At 42.4% G+C, this 22,042-nt stretch overlaps 1 protein-coding gene across 1 annotated transcript; it reads right to left on the bottom strand.

The window, feature by feature from the left end:
* Positions 1–552: 552 nt before the first annotated feature.
* park7 (parkinson protein 7) lies at positions 553–9,919 on the bottom strand. The gene is made up of 6 exons (XM_088617490.1): positions 9,664–9,919; positions 8,431–8,532; positions 7,775–7,834; positions 7,428–7,497; positions 2,726–2,812; positions 553–1,856 (listed from the first exon to the last, which is right to left on the bottom strand). The coding sequence occupies exons 1-6, from the start codon at positions 9,751–9,753 to the stop codon at positions 1,696–1,698; spliced, it is 570 nt and encodes a 189-aa protein (XP_088473616.1). The 5' UTR covers positions 9,754–9,919; the 3' UTR covers positions 553–1,695.
* Between the last annotated feature and the right edge of the window lie 12,123 nt (positions 9,920–22,042).

Below are 22,042 nucleotides of genomic sequence, written 5' to 3' on the forward strand. Positions count from 1 at the left end.
ACTCTCACAATGGAAGGTTAAAAAAATAAAGCTTATGAACATATTCCACATGGTGTTAGAAGGTGTTGAAATGCTAATGCACAACATAACCCCCCCACACACACATACACACTCTCCCTACGTTGTTCTGGGGAATGGGCTGAGAGCTGTCTATCGAAGCCACTACAGAACCAGTAGGCCATTTTCAATGGGATCTGGGCTCCATGGATTATCTGCTTCTCAGAACTAGAGCAGGGGGCAGTTGAATGGGCTGTCTAAGGTACCAACCCACTTCAGTTCTCCTGTCTCCTAAATTTTTTTAATAAATGCAAACCAAAAAGAATGCAAAGGCATGATAAGCAATGACACATAAAGAAGGAAAGCACTGATCTACCTGGACCTCCACAAGTAAACAAATTAAACACCCCAGATATTTTTAAGCAAGCTTTTGTGAGGGTCGTGTAGTATGCGTCTCTATAAAAGGAAAGCCAGGAGGAAAATCTCCAATAAGCACCATGTTGATGTGAAATACATTCTTCGGCGGGTGTTTATAAAGAATACACAACCACTGCACCACTTTAATCATCTTGTTTATTCAGTTCTGAACGAGGGATTCTAACACCGGAGCTCTGGTTTCCTTTCAGAAGATGTTTAGCTCATTGCTGCTGTTTTCTACCGTACCCACTATGGCAATGCACAAAAGAAGCTTTTTTCAAAAATAAATTACACCATCCATTAGCTTGCCTTCAGGATACTCCCAGTAATGCATTTTACTCAGCCATGGAAAGTTGATCCCTGCTGGCAAAAGATAAACAGCTAAATTAAAGTTAAATGACAAGCAACCAGATCAGATATTCGCACTAGCCAATTTCACACATACAACAGCTCTGGCCGAAACCAGCTTGCGATTCTCCTATGGTAATAACATTGCAAAATCCTACTTTAAGAACAGGCACCGGAAGCTTTTAAGCCATTTTAAACTGCAAAATCATTCTACAGGAGGTGTTGCGCAATCCAGTCAATACAAGGGGGCTGGGTGCAGTAAGTTAATATGACAGACGACACCAAATACATGTGTTTGCCTTACTAAGAAATAGCGCAGCAAAAGAGACTTTTAAGCAAAACCGCAATGATGCCTTTCAGAACTTCAGGGTCCTTCGTTTTTAGTACACTCAGAGAATGGGACAGGGTCAGAGAGGGTGCAGTTGGTTTATTCATAGAGATCGTTAGATCAACAAAATCATTATTCTTATTCCACCCATGCATGGAGCCTAATATAGCAATATTGTTCCTGAAATGTTAGCGACCGGCACAATAAAGCAGAACACATCTAACAGTTTGTTTGATTAATGACAGACATTAAAAGGAGAAATCATCGTTCATTCCATGCCACCCACTCTTCCCCTAATTACAACACCCCCTGTGAACAACAACACTAAAAATCAAAGCAAAGGGATTGCAGTTTCCCCTTTTATACCAAGACCCCTGCTGCTGTGTCCCGCCACAGTCTCCTCTATTAAAATCAGTTCACAAAGCACAGATTCTTTTGCAAAACAGATATACTGGATGTCTCTTATGCATGGAAGGGGTGACAGTTATGGGGCGCCGTGATCTTTATGACAAGCCAAACGCTGAGCCCTCTCTCTAAAGGGATGGTTGTAAAAGGGTAAGTGCCCGTTATCAAGCTGGGGTTCTGCTAGAGCTTCGCGGGCCAACTCAGTCTTTCAGAACCAGAGGCGCCTTGACCTGAGCTGCCACCTCTGGGCCCAGCAGCGCCTCCACGATGGCCAGGGCGAACTCAAAGCTGGTCCCGGGGCCCCGGCTGGTGATGAGGTTGCCATCCTTTTGCACCCGAGCCTCTGAGTACTTGTAGTGCTCTGCAGGAGAGGAGTTTACCCATGAGACTCAACGGTAACAGACTGTGAAGGCTAAGAGTGCTATACTGGTACGCAAAGCAGAAGGTAAAATAAAGCAGAAAAAAAGCCAAATCCAATATTTACAAAAGCAAACCCCGGCACTATGGTAATGTCAATATAGATACTCTTGTTGGAGCCAACTTTGCACCTTACCCCTCTCTATAATGCCACCCAGGCTCGCTGTCCAAGCTGAGAAAGTACGAGAGGGAATTTCAGCACAAGCAGATGTTTTCAGCACCCCCTGCTGGACTATACACATCATAGCAATTTGTTTTAACTTTTTAAACAAATTTAGGAAAATGTGCACATGCATGTTTTTTTTCCTCATCTCACACCGTTATTGTCTTTGTGTGGCAACGGGACCTTTTTTGTCAGGGTGCAGCTGGTGTGCAGTAACACAAAAAGTCAGGTCAAAGGCTAGCCGCTGAAGTGTGAGCTCCGAGTCTTGAACACATCGTTTAAAGGTTCACCACAATCCATTCCAATCAGTTTGCAAACTCTCTCTGCATTTCCTCAATGGTATATCAGCAGGGGACAGTTTTCTTGAGTATCTCAGAATCCTTAAACCTGTAGATCACAGAGCTTTTCTGGCTCCTTACAGATGTGAAAATTTGTGTTTATACCACACATCAGATGATCACTGTGTTTCAAAACAAACACCAGACAAATCAATGGATAATGAAGATGATACAAACCCTTTCAGGTAGTGCAGATTATAGCCCTTACTTCTTTATTAACAGGAACTGATAGTGAATGTAACAGTGAGCATGTGCTCAATGGTGACACAAGCGGTGAGCTTCTTTTTGCCTGGCCCTGCAGATATCCATTACCTCCATTCATCATCTTGTCCTTGGCGAGGGGGTGGGTGGTGACAGTGCTGCCGTAGGCAATGCCATGAGCAAGGAGGGCCGTGGGACCTAGAACACAAGACACGTCTTTCAGACACGCTGCGCGGTCGCTGACACCTGCGCGCTGTCTGTGGAATGCAGGTGGCTCACTAAGGGACGTCAGAGAGGCTACTGGAACTGACCTGAGCTGCCCAAAAGCAAAGGCCTTAACATAAAAGGTTTCCTAACAGAATATATAAGTTTACCCAATTAATTACCCGCCTTAATCAACTAACAACTTATTCCCTGCATTTTATAAACTCAGAATTGCTCAGATGTAACTTGCCTTTATAGCACTGAATTCAATGCTCAGAGGATGTCATTTTATAATGGTCTTAGAAAAGGAAGCATTTTATTGGTTCATTTTAGTTCAGTTATGTAAGAACTGCATCCAGATAGTTCAGCTGCACAAGTTTAATAAATGGCAAGTACTGTAAAAAATGAATATGATTTGGCTCAGCTATAATGTAAATACAAAGTCTGCAGCTTACAACACATTTTCAATGTCATACATCTTATGTAGTCTTGCTGGATCTCCGGACCATTACAGAATGATGCAGTAAAGGCATGTGCATTCAGCTTTCTGTGCCAACAGGTATTTAGTACCTTTGTGCATATTTAACCATGTAACCATTCATTCTTAGACATCTTTCATATTCCAAACAATCACTCTTTTCTTATTACATGTGAACTGTATTTTTTAGTCAATTTAAGAACGCTAAATACTAGAGAAAAGCAAAAAAAACAACAGAACTTAGCAGACTTAGTAAGAGCTAAAGAAGACAGTTTGAAAAGGTTACGTCTTTCAGTAATGTATGTATAAACGATATAGTTATTGGAATATCCATTAGTAGTACCATTAAGAACAATCAATTCCATGTTAAACAAGTACTCAAGATATTGCAACACAAGCAGAATTAAAACAGTAGAGTACAACTTAAACCCAAGACTCCAAGACTCAAACAGCAAAAAAAGAAGGGAAAATTCATTCAATGCCCATTCTTTCACTAACTACTTTATGTTTGCTGCATTAATATTGGCAGTACCGTTCTTTAGATGGAACAAAAAATCATTATGCAGGAGGATGAGAGCTATTGATTAAAACTCCTGGCTAGAATCCTACAAACTTTCCTGATTACACTCTCCCAGTTGCACTATTCTCTTCTCTTGTTACGTGACCTGAGGCACTGTGAAAGAGACTCAGTTGGAGCGAGTGCTGGTTTCAGAGAATGAGAAAAAAAAACACACAGCACCATTTGAGCACAAGGAACACATACCAGGTTCTGACTACACTGTGGTGTAGGCTCAGTCACCAGAGCACGCCAGGGTACCAGACAGAGTCAGCAGGACCACGCTAGCAGTTCCAGTCTAGCTGAGTGGTGTCCAAAAGATTAATCAATTCTTATTCCTAATAAAGATCGAAAGACACCTGAGCCTATCCCAAAATCCCAGGGCTCGAGGAGGAACTACACCCTAGATAGGATGCCTCTCCATCCGACGGAAGATATACAAGAACAAAGTAACGATTAAACACACAAATTTACCTAGCCACATTTATCTGGTCTTTGGACAGCTGGAGAAAACAAGAAGACACAGAGAACACCCACACCAACTCAGGAAGAACATGTAGACATCACGCAGAAGACATCACAATCTGGAATCAAATCCCAGAATGCCAAATCAGACTTTCAGAGCATGCTGAAGAAGCAGTGTGTTCATTCTTTCCCGTTTCCAGCTGACTGGTGTGTGCAATGGGCTAAACTGAAAACAGCGCAAGTGAAATTAGAAATCAGCCGAGTTATCGATACAGGTAGTTTGTGTTTTAAAGGATAGCTGTGTTCCTGAAAAATGCCACTAAACTACAAAATGCATAGATTAAAAACGAATTTCCTGTAAGAGTTCCTGTGATACAAATAATCGCACGTTCACTCAATAAAAGATGTTCTTATAGTTGTGCTAAAAGTCAGTTCTAAATTAAATGTTTCTTCCTGTTTATTGACAGGTAAAAGGTGAAAACAAGACTCATTAGTGGTGAGTGATAAACAAGAGTGGAAAATGGCCACAGACGCATCTCCACAGCACAGTTGTTTTTTTGGTCCTTTTACTCTCAGTGAGCTATTTAAATGCCATTTATTTTAAAATCACCTAAGTAACACTACACATCATCTTTATGTAGGTTTTCAGATTATTATTAATTTAAGATTGAATAAATTCGACTGTAAAACAAAACAATGTAAATGTTGATGATTTAGGTTTTTGTTATAAAGGATTAAAAGAATGTTCTATTTACAAATTATTCACACCGTTTTAGGATTTTTTCCCACACTGTTTTACAGTATTATTTTCGATTTTCCACAATAGTAACATAAGGTACAGCCTCAGACAATAAAGACATTGTACAAACTGAGCTAGCGTGAGACAATGGGAGATGAATGGTGGCTGGAAGAGCACAGAGACAGATTACCCAGCCGTCTGTGCATCATGGATGCAATTCTCCTCATATCTCTACTCACAGCTGGTACGCACAGCCTGTACTGTCTCAAACACTGTCGGTGTGGCTGCTGCTGGCCGCACCAGCAATTGTTAAAATGTGAACTCAATCTAGTTTAAAAACCAGTATATTCTTGGAGGTGCCATAAAACACAAATGTGAAAATTATGAGCATGTAAATCAAGAGCTACTCATGCTGCTATATTGCATCTTATGCTTCCGATACTTTTTCTACTGCAGGGAAGCACTAAAAACATGCCCATGTATTTAACACAGAGGAGGCGGTACTATTGTACTGTGACATTGACAGAAACACATTTGGGCGATAAGCGTTTCCAAGTCCAGGAAATCAATGTCCTTGCACAGGAGCCAGGTATAATGTCATAGACCCGCTTGCGTTCGGAAACCTTGTCCTCATTAAAGATTCCTGTGGGGATGTCAGGCTGTTCCCAGGACACCCTTCACTGTGGTTTGCACTGCTGCACAGGCTGGCCGTCTTTGTTCTGTGCCATCTGCAGTGGCCTTCCAGTACCCTTGCTCAGTCAGGAATACACTTCAATCTCCTCCGCTGCGCCTCATGGAAAACATCCACAGGGAGATTCATCAAGGTGCGACATTCTTCACCTCTTTTTGGTCGTGAACACAAACCTTTTATTTATACTTTCTTGTGGCTGTAGATCTCTATGCTGCCTTGTCATAAGGTGATGTAAAAACAACACTACATCCCTCTTTCTAAGCAAGGAGTGGTGGCACTGTGGCTAAGGATCTGCGCCTGTGGCTGGAGGGTTGCTGGTTCAAATCCTGCGGCCAGCAGAGGAATCCTACTTCGTTGGGCCCCTGAGCAAGGCCCTTAACCCCAGCTGCTCCAGGGGCACCGTATAAATGGCTGACCCTGCGCTCTGACCCCAGGCTTCTCTCTCCCTGTCTGTGTGTCTCATGAGAGCAAGCTGGCGTATGTGAAAAGACAAATTCCTAATGCAAGAAATTGTATATGGCCAATAAAGTGATCTTTGTGCTGGCCGTTATCAACTGCAGCATTGCTTCAGCTCGATGCGTCTGCTTGCGTTCCAAGTTCTAATTCCAGTCGACACAGCCGATGTAGGAAGTGTCAGTTAAAGGTCAAGCAATTAAAGAAATACAAGAAGGATGAAGAGGATCAAAGTTTTGTTGCTATTTTTATTTTTGTTGCATAAGCATTTGTCAGCAGTCTTATCAATGACTTTTCGTTCTGTAAGACGGAAGGGTCAGGACAACTTCATTGCATCATCCAGCATCCAATACGTTGAAAGTCGCAAGGCTCATTTGGTCTTATTTTCTTAAATTCTTTAATTAAAATCATAAAACAACGACTCCAAATCTTCACTGTTAAGTACCACAGCTCCTGCTAGATCTGCTGGGTCCACATCAGTACGAGATACAGAACCGTGCTGTCCGGGTCGGATCCGAGCAGCAGCAGTGGAAACGCCTTCCAGCTGCAGCTCAGTCAAACCAGCCCACTCATCTACAGCTGATAACTGCCAGTGAAAGTGGGGCAGATGGAATAGAAACACCTCTGTATCGATGCATTGTTAGGCTGCAAGCAGGGAATATTTCGTGATGCGCACGTTTGGGATTTCCAAAATCTGTCAGCAAATTTAAAAAACTTTTAAAAACTGATCACATTTAAGATGCCCTTCTTTTTTCAGACTTATTACTCTATTTCAAATACATAGTTTGAAATTTTACAGCATCTCGCAAAAGTGGTCTAAATGACCTCTTTGTGCGTTTTTCTTAAGTCTTCCTATTTGTCTAGGATTTTTAAATTCTTTGACATACAGCTCTCTCCAGAAAGAGCCAGTGAATGGACTGGCACATGCATCTGTTAACAGGACAAGATTGTGTAGCCCTCTGTGCTTTCTGAATGAGCCCCCGCTCACACCTCTGCGTGCCCTGAATGAGCCCCTGCTCACACCTCTGCGTGCCCTGAATGAGCCCCCGCTCACACCTCTGCGTGCCCTGAATGAGCCCCCGCTCACACCTCTGCGTGTCCTGAATGAGCCCCCGCTCACACCTCTGCGTGCCCTGAATGAGCCCCCGCTCACACCTCTGCGTGCCCTGAATGAGCCCCTGCTCACACCTCTGCGTGCCCTGAATGAGCCGCGATATCTGGGGATACCTGCACAGATGGCAGCAATCAGCCCCTTCCTGCCTTCCTGGTCCTTCAGCACGTCTTTCACCACTGGAGACTGGAAGAAAAAACACAAGGAGTCTGGCCACACAATTCAACACTCGTACGCGCAGTAATGAAAAGTAGAGTTCTGCGCCTCTCATAGGATTCCCATGTTACATAAATACAATTACACCTTGATGTATGTCATTAGGGGCAGCTGTTTAACTCCACACTATGTGACGGAATTAGGTTTTTGTTTCTATTAAGTAACTCTTTTCCGTTCCTATTCACCTGTCCCACTCCCCCACAGTTTTAGTGGAAACTAGGGCCCTGTGCTGCGGTCCTGCTCTTACCTCAGACAGATTCTGCGCCCCCAGGTTTCCTCCAGGTAAAACCACCACATCGTACGGGCCCTGGGGAGAAAAGGGCAGGCCACATCACTGCCGACACAGCCCTGCTTTTTCACACATCGCCACAGAACACCTCTCTACAAACGGACGGGCAGCCTTCGTTAATCCATCTGCTGTATGCAAAATAATTTGAAGCACAAAATGCCCAATGTGACCCACCGTGTGAGGAGAGCAGAGTTAATACTTCAGCCTTTACTCCTGAATCTTCCGCTAGGCTGACACAGGTGCCATTGTCAACAAGTGCGCAAGTTAACCTACAAAAAGTGCAAAGTAACCTACAAAAGCACCACTTAAAGAAAAAAAAAATGATACCACATAAATCTTAAATAAATCCTTGCCGAATCCATCAATAAATCCTAATAAAGCCCAGCCCTTGTATTCCTCAAGTCTGCAATAATATTGATGATTGTGGCCCACCAGTGTTGTTTCTTTTAACCCTTTGGCAGAAAGGAACACGCAGTGTTTTACTGTTGGTAAACTGGTGGTCAAATGCAGAGTTTAGCCTGGGTTCAGAACTACAAACTTGAATTTGAGGGCATTTAAACACAAACTCCTTTCAACACATGGCGCGCACGCGTGTGGGACACTGCTGCTCGGACCTGCGCGCGGGCTTCCTCCAGGCTGGCATCAGGGCAGATGAGCACGTCTCGGCTGCACTGCACGGGCTCCTTCCCCGACAGGCCGGCCAGCGTCACGCTCACCTGCGGAACAAGCGCCCTCCGTCAGGTCGATGGGTTTCTGGCCTCACACGGTGCCCAGAAATCCTTTACTGGCCTGATTCATTTCAACCCTCTTTGTATGGCATCACTAACAAACACATAAAATTACGTGCAAAGGTAAAGTCAGAGGCTAGCAATGCTTTCAAACACTGTTGGGCATGAGGCCAGCTTTACACACGCTTGCAGATGAGGCCTTGTGGGACGGCGTCCCATTCTGATCACTGAGCCTGGACTCAGGAGCTCCTTAAGGTCTCTGAGCCTTAGAGAACGCATCCCAGTGATGGACGGGGCTTGTTTCGCCTAACATTACAGTTCTGCCTCAATCAGACAGCCTTCGCAATATTACAGAAGTCATTTTAATTAGAAATGAACTACCCAAGAACATCCCTGCAGCTAACTGACATTTACAGTAGACCCCAGATCTATCTTTATCACATTCCGCGTCACTGACCCCGCCTCTCTTCAGTTTATTGGATCACTTTCACGCCACTGTTGCACCGTGCCTGCAGACTGGTTAAGAGACATTGCTCTTTCCAGAACTATCCCGTGAAGATGCAGTGATATTCAAGTCACTGAGAAGTAAATGAAAATTACAGTACCATTGTACTGTAGTCAACTGCAATGTGCAAATGCCGAGCTCTCGCATACATATTCATCTTTCAAAATCTAATCGTCCTAAGACTACGGCATTTACTATTAACTCGGTGTCCTTGTTTTTGAGTGCTTTGTAGTATTAAACGTATTAATAATTCCAATCACTTGTTAAAAATGAAGACTTCATAGCAGCAGACAAAAATGCATCGCAGCCTTGTAGATAGCGTAACGCCGATTATTCGTCGTGATTACCGTGGATGACCGTTTCAAGGCACCGATTCATACTCAAACATCTGCTGCAACGCTGGCGGTTTATTTCGTAATTTCTTTCAGTACAAACACAGTTATGTCTTTTGTGGAAGCTAGAATATATTATATACAAGCAATAACTAAAAAATAGTTCTCTTATTCTGCAGAACAGAAGGAATGCGCATCATTAGGCCTGAGGATAGCACGTTGTTTTCATGCACCACCTATGCTGAGGTAAAGTTTAAGCGTGTCAAAATGCCGCATACAGACCCCGGCTCTGCGCATGATGTCCACCGGGATAACCGTCTCCATCTCCTCAGCACCCTTCGACAGGATAACCAGAGCCCGCTTGGCTGCCATTTGTGTGAACTCTGAAGAGCCAAAGCAAACTTCTTAGATTGAGGTTGTGAACAAAAGGCACTTGCAGACGACCTGAAACTCAACAGTGTCCACACACACACACACTTCCCTAGCTACGGCAAAGGCTCGGGGACAAACAGCGCGACCGAAATGCCACGGGGGCTCAATTTTATGAGGCGCGTTCTTGATCCTAATCCACAAGGCGTGTACTTAAAGCTTTATTACCATCATTATTTCGTGTCCATACTTAACTATAAATGAAAACAACACTTGCATAACGAAATGAAGAAATGGGAAGCTTCTCAGTATGAGCTGCTGTTGGCAGGTGTGACACTTCTTCAGCCACTAGAGGGCGGTGTCACCTTAGTGATGAAGAAGCATCCTATGTGGTCCATGACATTAACACATTTTCTTTATATGTACTGTATATAGATGCTAAATATAGATATTTTCTATTCTTCTTCAGAGGTGTTAAGGGCACATGTCCACATGGTTTAATACCAGAAACAATATATATCCATTAAATTCTGCGATGTGAACACTTTTTCTAAATGCTGATGTAGAATCTCTGAAGGATGTGACATATTCCAAAAAAGCTAAAAGTGCAGGACGTCTGTGCCTATACAGATTCACCCCGTACTGCGCTGTACCGTTTTCCCTCAGACATCTCCAGCCTCTTGTGTAAAAGACGCTTCTGCACGGGCGCCTTTGTGAGAGCCCGCAAAAAGTTCAGTTTTGTGTGGGGTGTCACACTTATCATCACTTTTTCGCCTTTTAAAATGTTGCGATCAGCACCTTGTCAGAAATGTTCAATGTAGTCAACTATATTCAAATACAGGTTGCTTAAACTGTAATTAGTTTAGTTATAGATTACGTTTTCTCCACGTTCCTTGTGCTGTACTTTATACTTAAAAAGAAGATTTGGGACATTTTGTCATTATTTACCATTCCTAGGTTAGTAGTAGACGTGGTGGCAGCTGTATTGGTGTGTATTTAATGTTAAATTACAGTACACCTACAAGCATAGATATTTTCTTAGGATATTTCCAGCAAATATATTAAAAGTCCTTATAGAGTGCATTAAACTGTTTGCACTTTGTTTTGTTTTTTTACACTTGTTTTATGATCGAGAGACTTTCTGTTAGTAAGAATTCCATTGTACCAGTACCGGTTACATATGGCAATAAAGTTCAAGTTCAAGTTCAAAATATAATTGAAGTACTATACTTAAAATAAAGTACCCTCAGAATCTTTTACTTGATTTAAGTCCAATTGATTTAGTACTTCCATTGGCCTTAGTTTGTCAATATTTGAAATATATTAATATTATTCAAAATATATTTTGAAATGCACTGTTTTTTATTCTTCAAGATGTGAGCGATGTGAACGCGCTCTCAATAACTTTCAGATGGCACAACCCATGAACAACAAATGAACGCACCAAAAAGCGCTAACATCACCAGTGTCCACAGGGGGGCGCATAGTGCACAATGTGGATCCCTGTAGATAGGTAACCGCACTCTCAGGTGTGCACCGTGATTTTCAATAGGAAATTGTTCTCCGTGGATTCTTGTCCATTGATCACGTCCACGTTCAGAACGTCTCGTAAGGGTCAGGATAGATCCTATTTGTGTAAGTGCTAGATTTCAATGCTCTGTAGTAAACTGTTCTGACCACAGTTCAGGTGGGTAGCTGCGTCAGCATGCGGAGTCGGCAAAGGAACAAGAAAATAGATTTATTCCATGCTGAGAAGAGAAGATGTGAAGCCTTGTACAGCTGTGAGCCCGACACTTGTTCTGACAATATGGTTGTTCCAATAGGACCGAAAACTTTACGCGAACCCTGTATGTCGCATACAATATTTTTTATACTCAGAATTCAATGAGTCAATTACAATATACTGGTGGGAATTTGAATCCCTGTCTGAATTCTTGGGGTAAGTGCACCGACTGGGCCCAGGAAGTCTGCTTCCTTACAAGCTACGCCGTGCAAATAGCTCAGCTGCATAAGCGAGTCATAAACGGACACCAGGGAATTATATTTTCATGTAAATCAGAACGTGAATGGTTTGGAGATTTAATATGCAGGCACTTGTCCCAATTTAATGCACCAGTGTGCATTCTGCAGTTGCATTTTCATATTTGTGCAACTTAAAAGAGCCCAATGAAACAACGGATTAAATAAAGATTTGGGGTGCTGTAGCCGGCCTATTTTCTACGTGCCTGTTTGCAAATCCAGAAGGCAGTAACGATTACCAAAATATGTAACCGGGATCACTGAGCCTGCCGCAGTCGTACACTAGCTATTTTCCCTAAACAGGCATTTATTTATTTTTTATTCTTTACATAAGAAGCTTATAGTGAGCATATGATCATACTGAGGGAATGCTTATTAAACTCGCTTGTAAACCAGGTAACCTCGTAAGAATAGGGATTAAAGTCTGAAACACTGACGATGCAAATTTGCCCGCTGAGCCATCTGTGCGATTCTGCAAACTTAAATGAGGCGTAGCGGGCGCTTCTTCCTAAATATCCAACTTTCTTCCCCGACGCTCTTTGTTGTTGTCATGCAGGAAAACCTCTTCCAAAGGCAGGCGGAGAATAAACAAAGACCTCTTAAAGAGTAATTGCTTTCAAAAGGCTTTTCTTCTTCTTAGCCCTGTACCGTTTTCACGATTAATGTTGCTGTTTCAACAAAGCAGCTCACCGACTTATTGTACCAATACTGGTTACAGCTAATCTGCTCTGCTGACTAGGTAGAAGGCCTTTAGCTAAGGGCACCTGTAGTGTGCAAACCAACATAGCCACAGTATAATTTAATTTAATTTTACAGCCTGTAGCTACTGCTAAGACCCAAAAGAAAATATCCTCCACATCCTATTTTTAACCACAAGGCTGCCATTTTTTCCTTCCTCCCTCAACCTCCTTGAGGAGACAGAGGAGGCTACCTCGACCCCTCTCTGTAGATCACGTCAGGGGCGTAGCGGTGGAGGAGAGGTGGCCATCCCAGCCACCCTGGACATAAACACCATGCTTCCTTGCATGTACACCTCCCCACAACCCCATATACTCAGATCCCGGATGTGTGCGTTTCTTTAAAGTTCCCAGATTGAAATTTAAAGCCCCAAACAGGGTCAGAGATAAATTCCCTCCCCTCTCCGATTCGGCTGTCTCAGATCAGCGCGTGCTGAAGTTATGACTTTACCATTCAAATCTGGAATGTTGGATATCAAGGCTATCAAGAAGAGATCCATGGCCCAGTATGCTACAGTCCACTAAGAGAGAAGTAGGGGTTAAATGCCTTCCTCTCGGTCACTAAGCTAGCGTACTCTAATAGGCACGCCTCCTGAAGTGGCACATGGTAAAGGGAGTACTTCCTTGTTGGCAGTTGGCGATGAGGTCTTCCAGGTGCTTTAAGAGCCAGCAGCCAGGGGTCAAACAGCCGGGCAGGGCTGGTTCACACAACATGCTTCTGCGGCCAGGTGCAACCCCCTCAGAGCATGTCACACAGTCTGGCCAGCCCACCCTGCCTCAGAGTCTCAAACACAGGCGATGGGGACGGAGGAGAGGGAATGGGGCAGGCGTGCTCCGTCTGTCTGCTGGGGAGACCTGGAGTAAACGCATCGCAGCGGCCATCAGGTCAGGCCGATCGTCAGTCGGCACACCGCAGGGACAGGCGAGGCCGGCTGGCAGGGATCACACCTGTGGAAGCTCACAGAGGGGAGGCTGACAGGTGGATACCGCTGGTTCAACAGCTTAAACAGCTCCGAATATTCATTCATGAGCGCATTAGAATTGAATTTAATTGGGTATTAACATTATTACATTACAGAATTAAATATGGCTAGGAATTGCTAAATTCCGGGAAAAGGAAAATGAAATTCGAATGAACAGGTGAGATTATAATTGAATGCAGATGAGGAAAATGATTATTAGACTGAACAGGAGAGCCACTATGTGTCAGTACCAACAGAGCACCGATTCATTAAATAGCCATTAATACTGGCTGTCTGCTTTCGGCTGGCTCACTCACCTCCACAAGTGACAGCAGACTGGGAGAGCTGTTTTTACGTGCCACAATGGCTGTTTAAAATGTGAGCGCAAATCGCCACTGACACTCTTGGATCCTTCCCAAATTCATGTCCCACCAACCACAGTGCTTAAGGGTGCTAATTTAAACCAGATTTAACGCTTACAAGTAAAAAAAAAACAAACGGATATTAACAAGTGTCAGCCTCTTTGATCTACTGCTGGCAGAACTACAAAACATGTTTTCTGATTTAATTTTTTTCAGTGTGGGTATGTATTTGTGCGAGAGCGTGTGTGTTCACTATGGTATCGGGTGTCTTGTTCCCTGGATTTGCGATGGGTACTTCCCCGCAGATGGGATCTTCTTTCATTTAAGAAGAGAAAGACCCTGGGCGATCTCTACACTGCTACATGGCTCATTAGCGCTTTCTCTCACACCCCTCCAGACTTTAGGTTCTGTTTTGACACAGTTTTATCTAGCGAGCAACAGAGGTTTCTTGAGAAGGCTGAAGGGGTTGTAAAATGCATCCACTGGGTGTTCCATAATGCAATGCTTTAAATGAAAGCAAAGAATTCCAGAAACTGCTGTCTGCTAAATCAACAACCATCAGAAAGGAAGAAAGCATAACAGTGTAGGGCAGATATCATAGTCTCTGAAAAAGTTATCGCCAAACAAAATTCAAAACCGAGATTTCTTTTTATATATCTAGACTTTGACATCATTCTTGTTTTATTATTTCAACCAGTTTGGAACCAGCAGTTGGTTTGGGGTAGTCCTACCAGGCTACATGTTCTGTACCCACACGGGGAGAAAGAGGACCCATGCTAGACTCATTCACTCTTTTGGCACTTAAAGTTCCACAAGGCCTAATCAGAGACTCAACAGCAATCAGAGCAGAGGTTCTCCGTGACAGCACTGCAAGCCTGCAAGCACCCAGGAAGTAATAAGGAGTCACTGCTGCACCAGGAGCTGAGAGACGATTGGCCTGCTACTGCTCATCCCGTTCTGGTGGCATACAGACAGTTGTGTCCTGCTCTTGGGACAGTCACTGTCTGCCACTGCTCGAACCAGTGACTCCTGAGTCACCAAGATCAACCTGCACTCTGAGAGAACAACTTTCCTGATGGAGCTGCTGAGAAGCTCCCCAGTATGGGTGATTTTTTAACCACAAAGAGAGTTCTTGGATTCACCTTGTTGGTTCATAATAAGGTCAGGAGGGGATTGGGATGTTTATTTTCTCAGTTGAAAGGGTTTCTCCTGTTCCCTGAGGTTGTGAGCTCTGTCATACTGCCTGGTGACAGTTAAGAGTACGTACTGAGTTTAGTAGGAGAAAGGTTTCCAACAACAACAATCCATTAAACTCTTCAAATAGTGGCCAAGGATGTCATATCCCCCTCATTATATCCCTTTAAAATATCGCAGTCCCCAAACACTCCCCTAAACTACAGTCTACATTTTTTACAAACACCTTTCCGGTCTCTGTTGACCACTACAGATGGGGAGTTAGAACAATTTGGGAATATACAACGGGCTAAGCGAACAGAATACCCCCACCCCCACCTCCCTCATCTACCCCTGGTGTTTTTGAACACAGAATTGCAAGCACAGTCAGCTACAGTACAGTCAGAATCAGTGTGTGACAGTAACAAAAGACACCGTTTGCAGGGGTTGATGGACACAGGGCATCTCAGACTGGACATATTTGTGATCAGCCTAAGCAGACATCTTCGTATTGCTGTCTTCATTTGAACGGTCTGAGGGCTGGTGACTATATTAGAAATGACTCTCAAATGTGACTGTCAAGTCTGGGTGTCAACATGATCTTTGAGAACTTAGAGGTGTTTTGTTAAGTTTTAAGAGACCACAAGATGGTGCTGTTTATTTTAGTTCATTTTTGAATTGTAGTTTTATTACCTTTTTTAGAAAAGGAGAGTCCTACAAACCAACGCACTTAAGAAACTCAACTCAACTATCTTGGTATGTCTTGTCTGTGCATGAAAGATTTTGACATGCCTGTAAAAAACGTTCACATTAGCTCCTCATTAGCTCGTAAGTATAAAAATAAGAAATGTGACAACAAGCATCATGCAAAATCTGTGCTTATGGAATTAGGAGGGCAAAGGGGATTTGTACACATGTAAAAGGCATGAGGGCTCACCAAGATGTCATTGCTTGGGTGCCAGGAACTTTGCAACATGAAACAGAAGTGTTCAGGGTCCATCTCCCATTAACAGATGCACCTGCAATGAAGCCAGGATACTCTGTGTAACACATATCCTCACCTAAAAAGATGACTTTCACACAGCTGATAATATGGTTGTGAACATAACTAAGCATCACAGAAGACCCATAAACCTCATTGCATTCATGAGCCCTAAAGTGGTCATGTCATGATGTGCTGCCATTGGACTATATGACTGCAGCATGGGAATCAGCATGGAGGATTAGCCTTAATAATGGAGGCATTCTGTAATCAATCTCAGCTGACAGAGATAAGAGACATTTACACTGAGAAACCACTGTAGGTTTTCTTGGGTCTGTGCTGGAAAATTCCATTTATTTCAGTCTTGGTTGTATAATGGTGCAGAGACCATAAATTTCCAATGTAGTATCTTTATGGCTTATATGAATACTGTACATGATCCAACTATTCACAATCCTCAAAGGGACTGACAAAGGCAACCCAGTGCTTTTCTTCAGCACCCAGATCCAGAGGACACAAGTGGAGACTACTTGGAAGTACATTTACAATGGATAAAGCAGTTCTTTGCCCAACGGGTTGTGTGAGTGTGGAACAGATTCCCTTGCCATGTTTTCTAAGCCAATATTCTTGCTTTACTTTACGAATTTGAAAAGCAGATAGAAGTGCAGTGTTAGTGGACTTCTGAGATTATAAAATAACAAAGTGTTTGAGACAACTTTCGGCTTCAGGTAGTTCGATATTGAAATATTTCAACATATATTTGGACCATGTGCTTGAGCTCAGCTGAGCAGCTTCTAGCTCATTCCTTTGTCCACATTCGCTACTACACTGTCTTATATCTTTCACAAGAAATGTGATTAAGCACATCATGATGGTAAATTCTTCCAGTCCTCTCTACATACATTGTCACTGCGAACCATATTGAATAATCCATTGGGTGTCAAATCTGTGCCTGTGAAAAAAATGAATTGTGCCTGCAGGCTTGCTCACCCTGTACACAAGAGCTATCCACACAGATAAATATGTAATGACTAAATTTATGAGGAATTTTATTTTAGTGGTTAATGCATTCCGTGATAAGAGGGGTAGCTTAACAGCCAGAGAACAGCTAAATCAGCCATTGTGGGTCTCATTTACACAAAGTTTTCAGTTGGTATTCTTCCATGCACAGAAAGAAGCAACAATCCAATTACATTATAACAATTTTATCAGACAGCATGGGTGTTCAATTTCAAAAGTAAAAAGAGCACAGCAATAGAAGTGACAAGTTTGTAGAGTGAACTGCAATGTTCATGTACAATTGTATTATTTACATTTTATCATGTCCACCTTTGTAAATACAGTGCAACATAATGTTACTGTATGAATGTAATATCGAATTGAATAGCTCTTTTCAACATCAGAGAAACTTCCATGTGCACTAAGCATTAAGTGTATCTGTATTTGTCATCTGTGTTTGTCACCAAATAAGCTGTTGTTACTTTGAGAAATTAAACATCAGTTAAAAAGAATCATGAGCCAAAACGTATCATTTGATCATCTGAATTGGGATGAGAGGAGCTACTGCACACTCTATGCTGTGGCCCAAATCGTTCTTTCCCTGCCCGTGCCTCCGACTGATGGGGCTCACACATGCAGGACAGAGCAGGTGAACTCCCCAGTCTTCCCTGCAGCCTCCCGGCTCCCCCACACGCTGGAAAAACCAGAGTGGCGTGACGGATCGGCCGTCCCAGTCAAGAACACAAGTCTGCTTTTCACACAGTAGCTGTCTTAAGGCACATTATCTGCCACCTTGTAGTTGGCTCAGGCTGTGTGCATTAGGTCATGTTATTTATCGTGTGCCCTGGACTCCACAGACATATGGAGGCCATCAATTTGCCATTTTTCTTTCTCCCTCTTCCCAATCCTCTCCTTCTTTCTCTTTTAAAGCTCCCCTCTTCGTTTCCATCTTGGGAAGAGATTTACACCCTCCCCCCCCGAAACACACACACAACCATCCCTTCCACTCTTTCTTTCTTGTTCTCCTTCATTCTCCCATCCCTTAATCTATTTGCTCTTTTGCCTCGGTCACGCTGGTAGCCACACGGTGCGTTGAGGAGAAAGCGCATCGTTCCTGTTAAAACTTGGCTAAGTTTACGTGCTCATTCACACTGCATTACTGGGAAAAGGCTTCTGTTATGTACGGTAATCATGATCCATGTGTGGAAAAAAATATACGGTCCTCAGCTGGCCAGTGTAAGTCCACCCAGTTCTTTTAACCCACAATATTAGAAAAGGAATGATCAAGGAAACTAAAATGGATATACTATACATAAAGTATACGCCACACATCATTCCATTCATTAAAGATACTTCCACATATAACATGAAAATAACAGCTAGCAACCCTGAGAGATAAGTGTTTCATACATTTGCCAAGACCAGTCAAATAAAAAAAAATATTTCCACAGCAAACAGTACCACCCAGTGCTCAAGATGGTGCTACTGCATTCAAATCAGGTATTCCCAAACATCGATTTAGAAAATGTGAAGGAGATCAGTATGCAGGTCACACATGCAGGTTAAGATCAGAAACTTAAAGAAAAAAAACATTTACTGAAAAGTTTGTCCAGTTTCTGCTGCAGCAACCAGAAATGCAAATATTTTTTTAGGTATGTTCTCTAGTTTCTAAATGTTTTAGTTCAGAGGGTGGGCACCTCCCTCCCCGAGAAAGATCTCGTCAGCAACTGTGACAAACATTTCCGACAAACTCGTGCAACACACTTAAAACGGGGAACAGTATCAGAGAATACAAGCTAGAGATGACAACAGAGCTGCAATGATTCAAGAGGACAGACTTGTTTCAGAGTGATACTGTTGAAAAATGTCACTACTAAGAAGACACACACATTAGGAATAAAACACACTTTGTCTGGTAATTGAGAAGTGCTGGTGGTGATGTTAACCCTACCTCCAGGCTTGCCCGACCTTAACTTTACGTTCTAGAGGTAAACTTTCAGGTTCCTCATTTCACACCTGATACATTATGACCTCTGAGGGGCTTCCTCAGTTAAGCTCAATCGAGTTTGCCCATAGACTCGGCCTGGAGTGTATTCACACCTCTAATGCTGCAATTAACTCCCTATTCCTCTCCTTACATATACTGGTTCAAAGAGAAAGACTGCACTCTGCGGTACTGTCCTTATAGGTAATGTTGTAAAATACTTTCAAAGGATTTCCCTCTAGCAAAAAGTCAAAAAAGCATGAAAACAGTTCAATAAAAACAATGTATGCGTTTTAATTTTTTTTGTTAATGCAAAGTAATTCTAAGCATGTTTAAAATGTTTTTAATACATTGTAATTCTAAGTGCGGCGTAAATGTTGTTTTAATATGTTCTTCCAAGCCTCGAGTTGTTGTTACACCAACCAAAAAATATATAGATGTATATACAGAACACAATACAAATCATGAATTATTTTTCACTATTTCCAACGGAAATTTCCATTTAAAAAGGCATGAACAGTACACTTCCAATTTCAGAATTTCAATGCAATTGAGAATGGGTTTGCTGTCCTGGACTGATAAGACTGTGTGTGATTTGGTGGGCTAAAATAAAACCCTTACAAACACTAAATAAAACCCTTTCAAGCACCATCACAGTTTAAAATGGAAGAAACAAAACTGGAAGCGTTTGATTCCAGGGGCTTTCATATCTCGGCTGCTGTAACATCAGAAAGGTGACATTTCAGCAGCACCATCAAGATCCAACACTAGCGATGCTGCTCGAACAATCAATTATTTATGCATAATATCCCACCAGGATGTAAAAAAAATTAATCAACCCAGGATCATCCTTTCCGTCGCCTTGTTTCCCATGAAACGAAGCCCTTACGATATACCCCTGTCTCGCCGTGCACGGAAAACAAGCCTCTTCAACACTCTTTGGAAAGGCAAAAGTTATTTTTGAAGGAAAAAGAAAGGAAACTTAAAGAGACGCAAAGATGCATTACATTTTCTCTTCATCTGGCCCACTCATACTTGTACAAGTTTACTGTGTTTGTACTGTGGTGAGTCACCCTGGACTTCAAATGATCTGGATAAAGAGCGTCACAACAGAAAAAGTCTCTCAGGCTCTGAGATCTGGGCTCACAAAGCTTTTACGCCAGAGAGTATTTTTCAGAATATTCTTACTACCATCATTCTTTTTGTCTGATATTTGCAAACTCTCAGTTTTTCTGACCGTTAAGCCAAGCGTTTTGCAGAAACACTGGTGTTATAGCTCTAGGGTGGGCCACTGATAAACAGCAGCTAGCATTTACACTATATTGTATGTTTGCTAGGGGCCAGTATATATGGATCTCTGTGTACCTTTCTCCCCTTTGTTATTCACATGGTACAAGAGTGCTTGTTATTGTCCAGAGAGTAGAAACCAAAAGCTAGCAGCTCAAAACATTCTCATGGCTCACTACAACAACATCATGAACAGTATCCTTAGACAATGCATGGGAAAAAATTATAAAATCTTTTTTGAAGGAACCACAGCGTACTTTTCCATTTCTTACTATTTCAGAACATCAGTAAAACCACAAATGAGAAGATGCCATCCAGTCAATTATGTTAAATTGTAGTTCAGTTACTGCACAGTCCCACTGCCAGTAGTGGCTCTTATACACCAATTTTATTTTACCACCATTCAGACCCAAAACACTACTACAATTAATCAAGAGCAGCTACGAGTTTTAGAAACAACACGTAGATGACACTGCCACTTGACTTATTTGTCACACGGGACATGATTTCTTGTTTTAGATACTGAAGGCGATGCGTTAAAAATTCACATTACCAAAAGACAGGAAACAAAGTCAAATGCGAGGATCTGAAAAGTCAGTGTGCTAAACGGCTAATTACTGGTCGCACGGTTTGACGCTGGAGCCAGCAGTGGGAAGCTGTCCGAAAGCTCTAAAGAATCGCACTGATTCAGTTTGTTTAAATTTTAAACGGATATTCCGCTCTTTAAAAAGGGTGAAAATTGATGTTTCAGCCAATTGACCAGCGAACATGTACTCTCTTCACAGTGACTTCCTGAAGGCAGCCCACTGACTGCAAGGAGAATAACTCTACAGGCTGTCTTCACTGTGGGGCCCTATAACTGTGCTGCTCAGGCCAAATGCAAACTAAACATTCACCCCTCGTGCCTTTCAAAGACCACAGCTACACCCTGAATTATTGCTCTTGTGTTATTCTCATTTAGGGATCCCAACTGAAGAGCATGCTAAATGAAGAGTGCACTTACAGAGTGCAGGCACATCCGGACCAGAATTCAGAACCCATTCTGAGCCACAGTAAATTTAGCAGCGTATTTATTAACGTCTGGAACTTCTACATGAGAACAAATGAGGAAAAGTGAGCCTTACAGTTTTGATTGTTATATCACGTAGGTATTTAATGTCTCTGGAATGAAATGCTCATGTAAATGGAAGGAATTAAACAATAATTATTTCCAGAAAAGCGTTTACAAAGAAATACCTAGACTTTAAGGTAAGGAAAAGAGAACAGGCTTTGGCATCTCTCTGTATGCTATAGGGGACTAGTTCAATGGAGGTGCAAGGTTGTGCAGCAAATAAACAACACCAAACAGGGAAGGAAAGGACACAATTTCTGTCCTTCTTCTGTATCTGTATCCTTGGAATCCAACAAAGTCAAATCACCGATGAAATTCAAACCGGGGACTTGAAAGAAACATAGAATCTGGGAGAGTTGGAATGCGTTAAAGAAAAGGAACAAAAAAAAACACTGAACAGAAAGCTAAATCAATGCTTTTTGTTGGTAAAGGGACATAATTTAAACAATATATAAATACTATTTAAGATCGAATAAATAACAGAAAAAAACACTCATTGTGCATTAGTGTATCAATTATTAATTAATATGGAGTCCTTAAAAGCATTGATTTTCTTTGGGCCTCAGTGATGTGCAATACTGAATCTTATCAACAGAGGGCACCCCTATCAGTTCTAAAAAAGACTTTCCAAACATCCTCAGTGTGCACAATCAAGTGAAAACAATTCCAGAAGCTA

The sequence above is a fragment of the Lepisosteus platostomus genome, chromosome 23 (genome assembly GCF_059453375.1).
Source record: "Lepisosteus platostomus isolate fLepPlt1 chromosome 23, fLepPlt1.hap1, whole genome shotgun sequence".
Classification (NCBI taxonomy): domain Eukaryota; kingdom Metazoa; phylum Chordata; class Actinopteri; order Semionotiformes; family Lepisosteidae; genus Lepisosteus; species Lepisosteus platostomus.

Excerpts from the sequence above, each read along its gene's own strand:
- park7 (XM_088617490.1), bottom strand. The coding sequence starts at position 9,753 with ATGGCAGCCAAGCGGGCTCTGGTTATCCTGTCGAAGGGTGCTGAGGAG. Across the intron at positions 8,533-9,663 it reads ACATCATGCGCAGAGCCGGG|GTGAGCGTGACGCTGGCCGG; the intron begins GTCTGTATGCGG and ends CTTGTTCCGCAG. Across the intron at positions 7,835-8,430 it reads TGGAGGAAGCCCGCGCGCAG|GGCCCGTACGATGTGGTGGT; the intron begins GTCCGAGCAGCA and ends TTTTCTCCCCAG.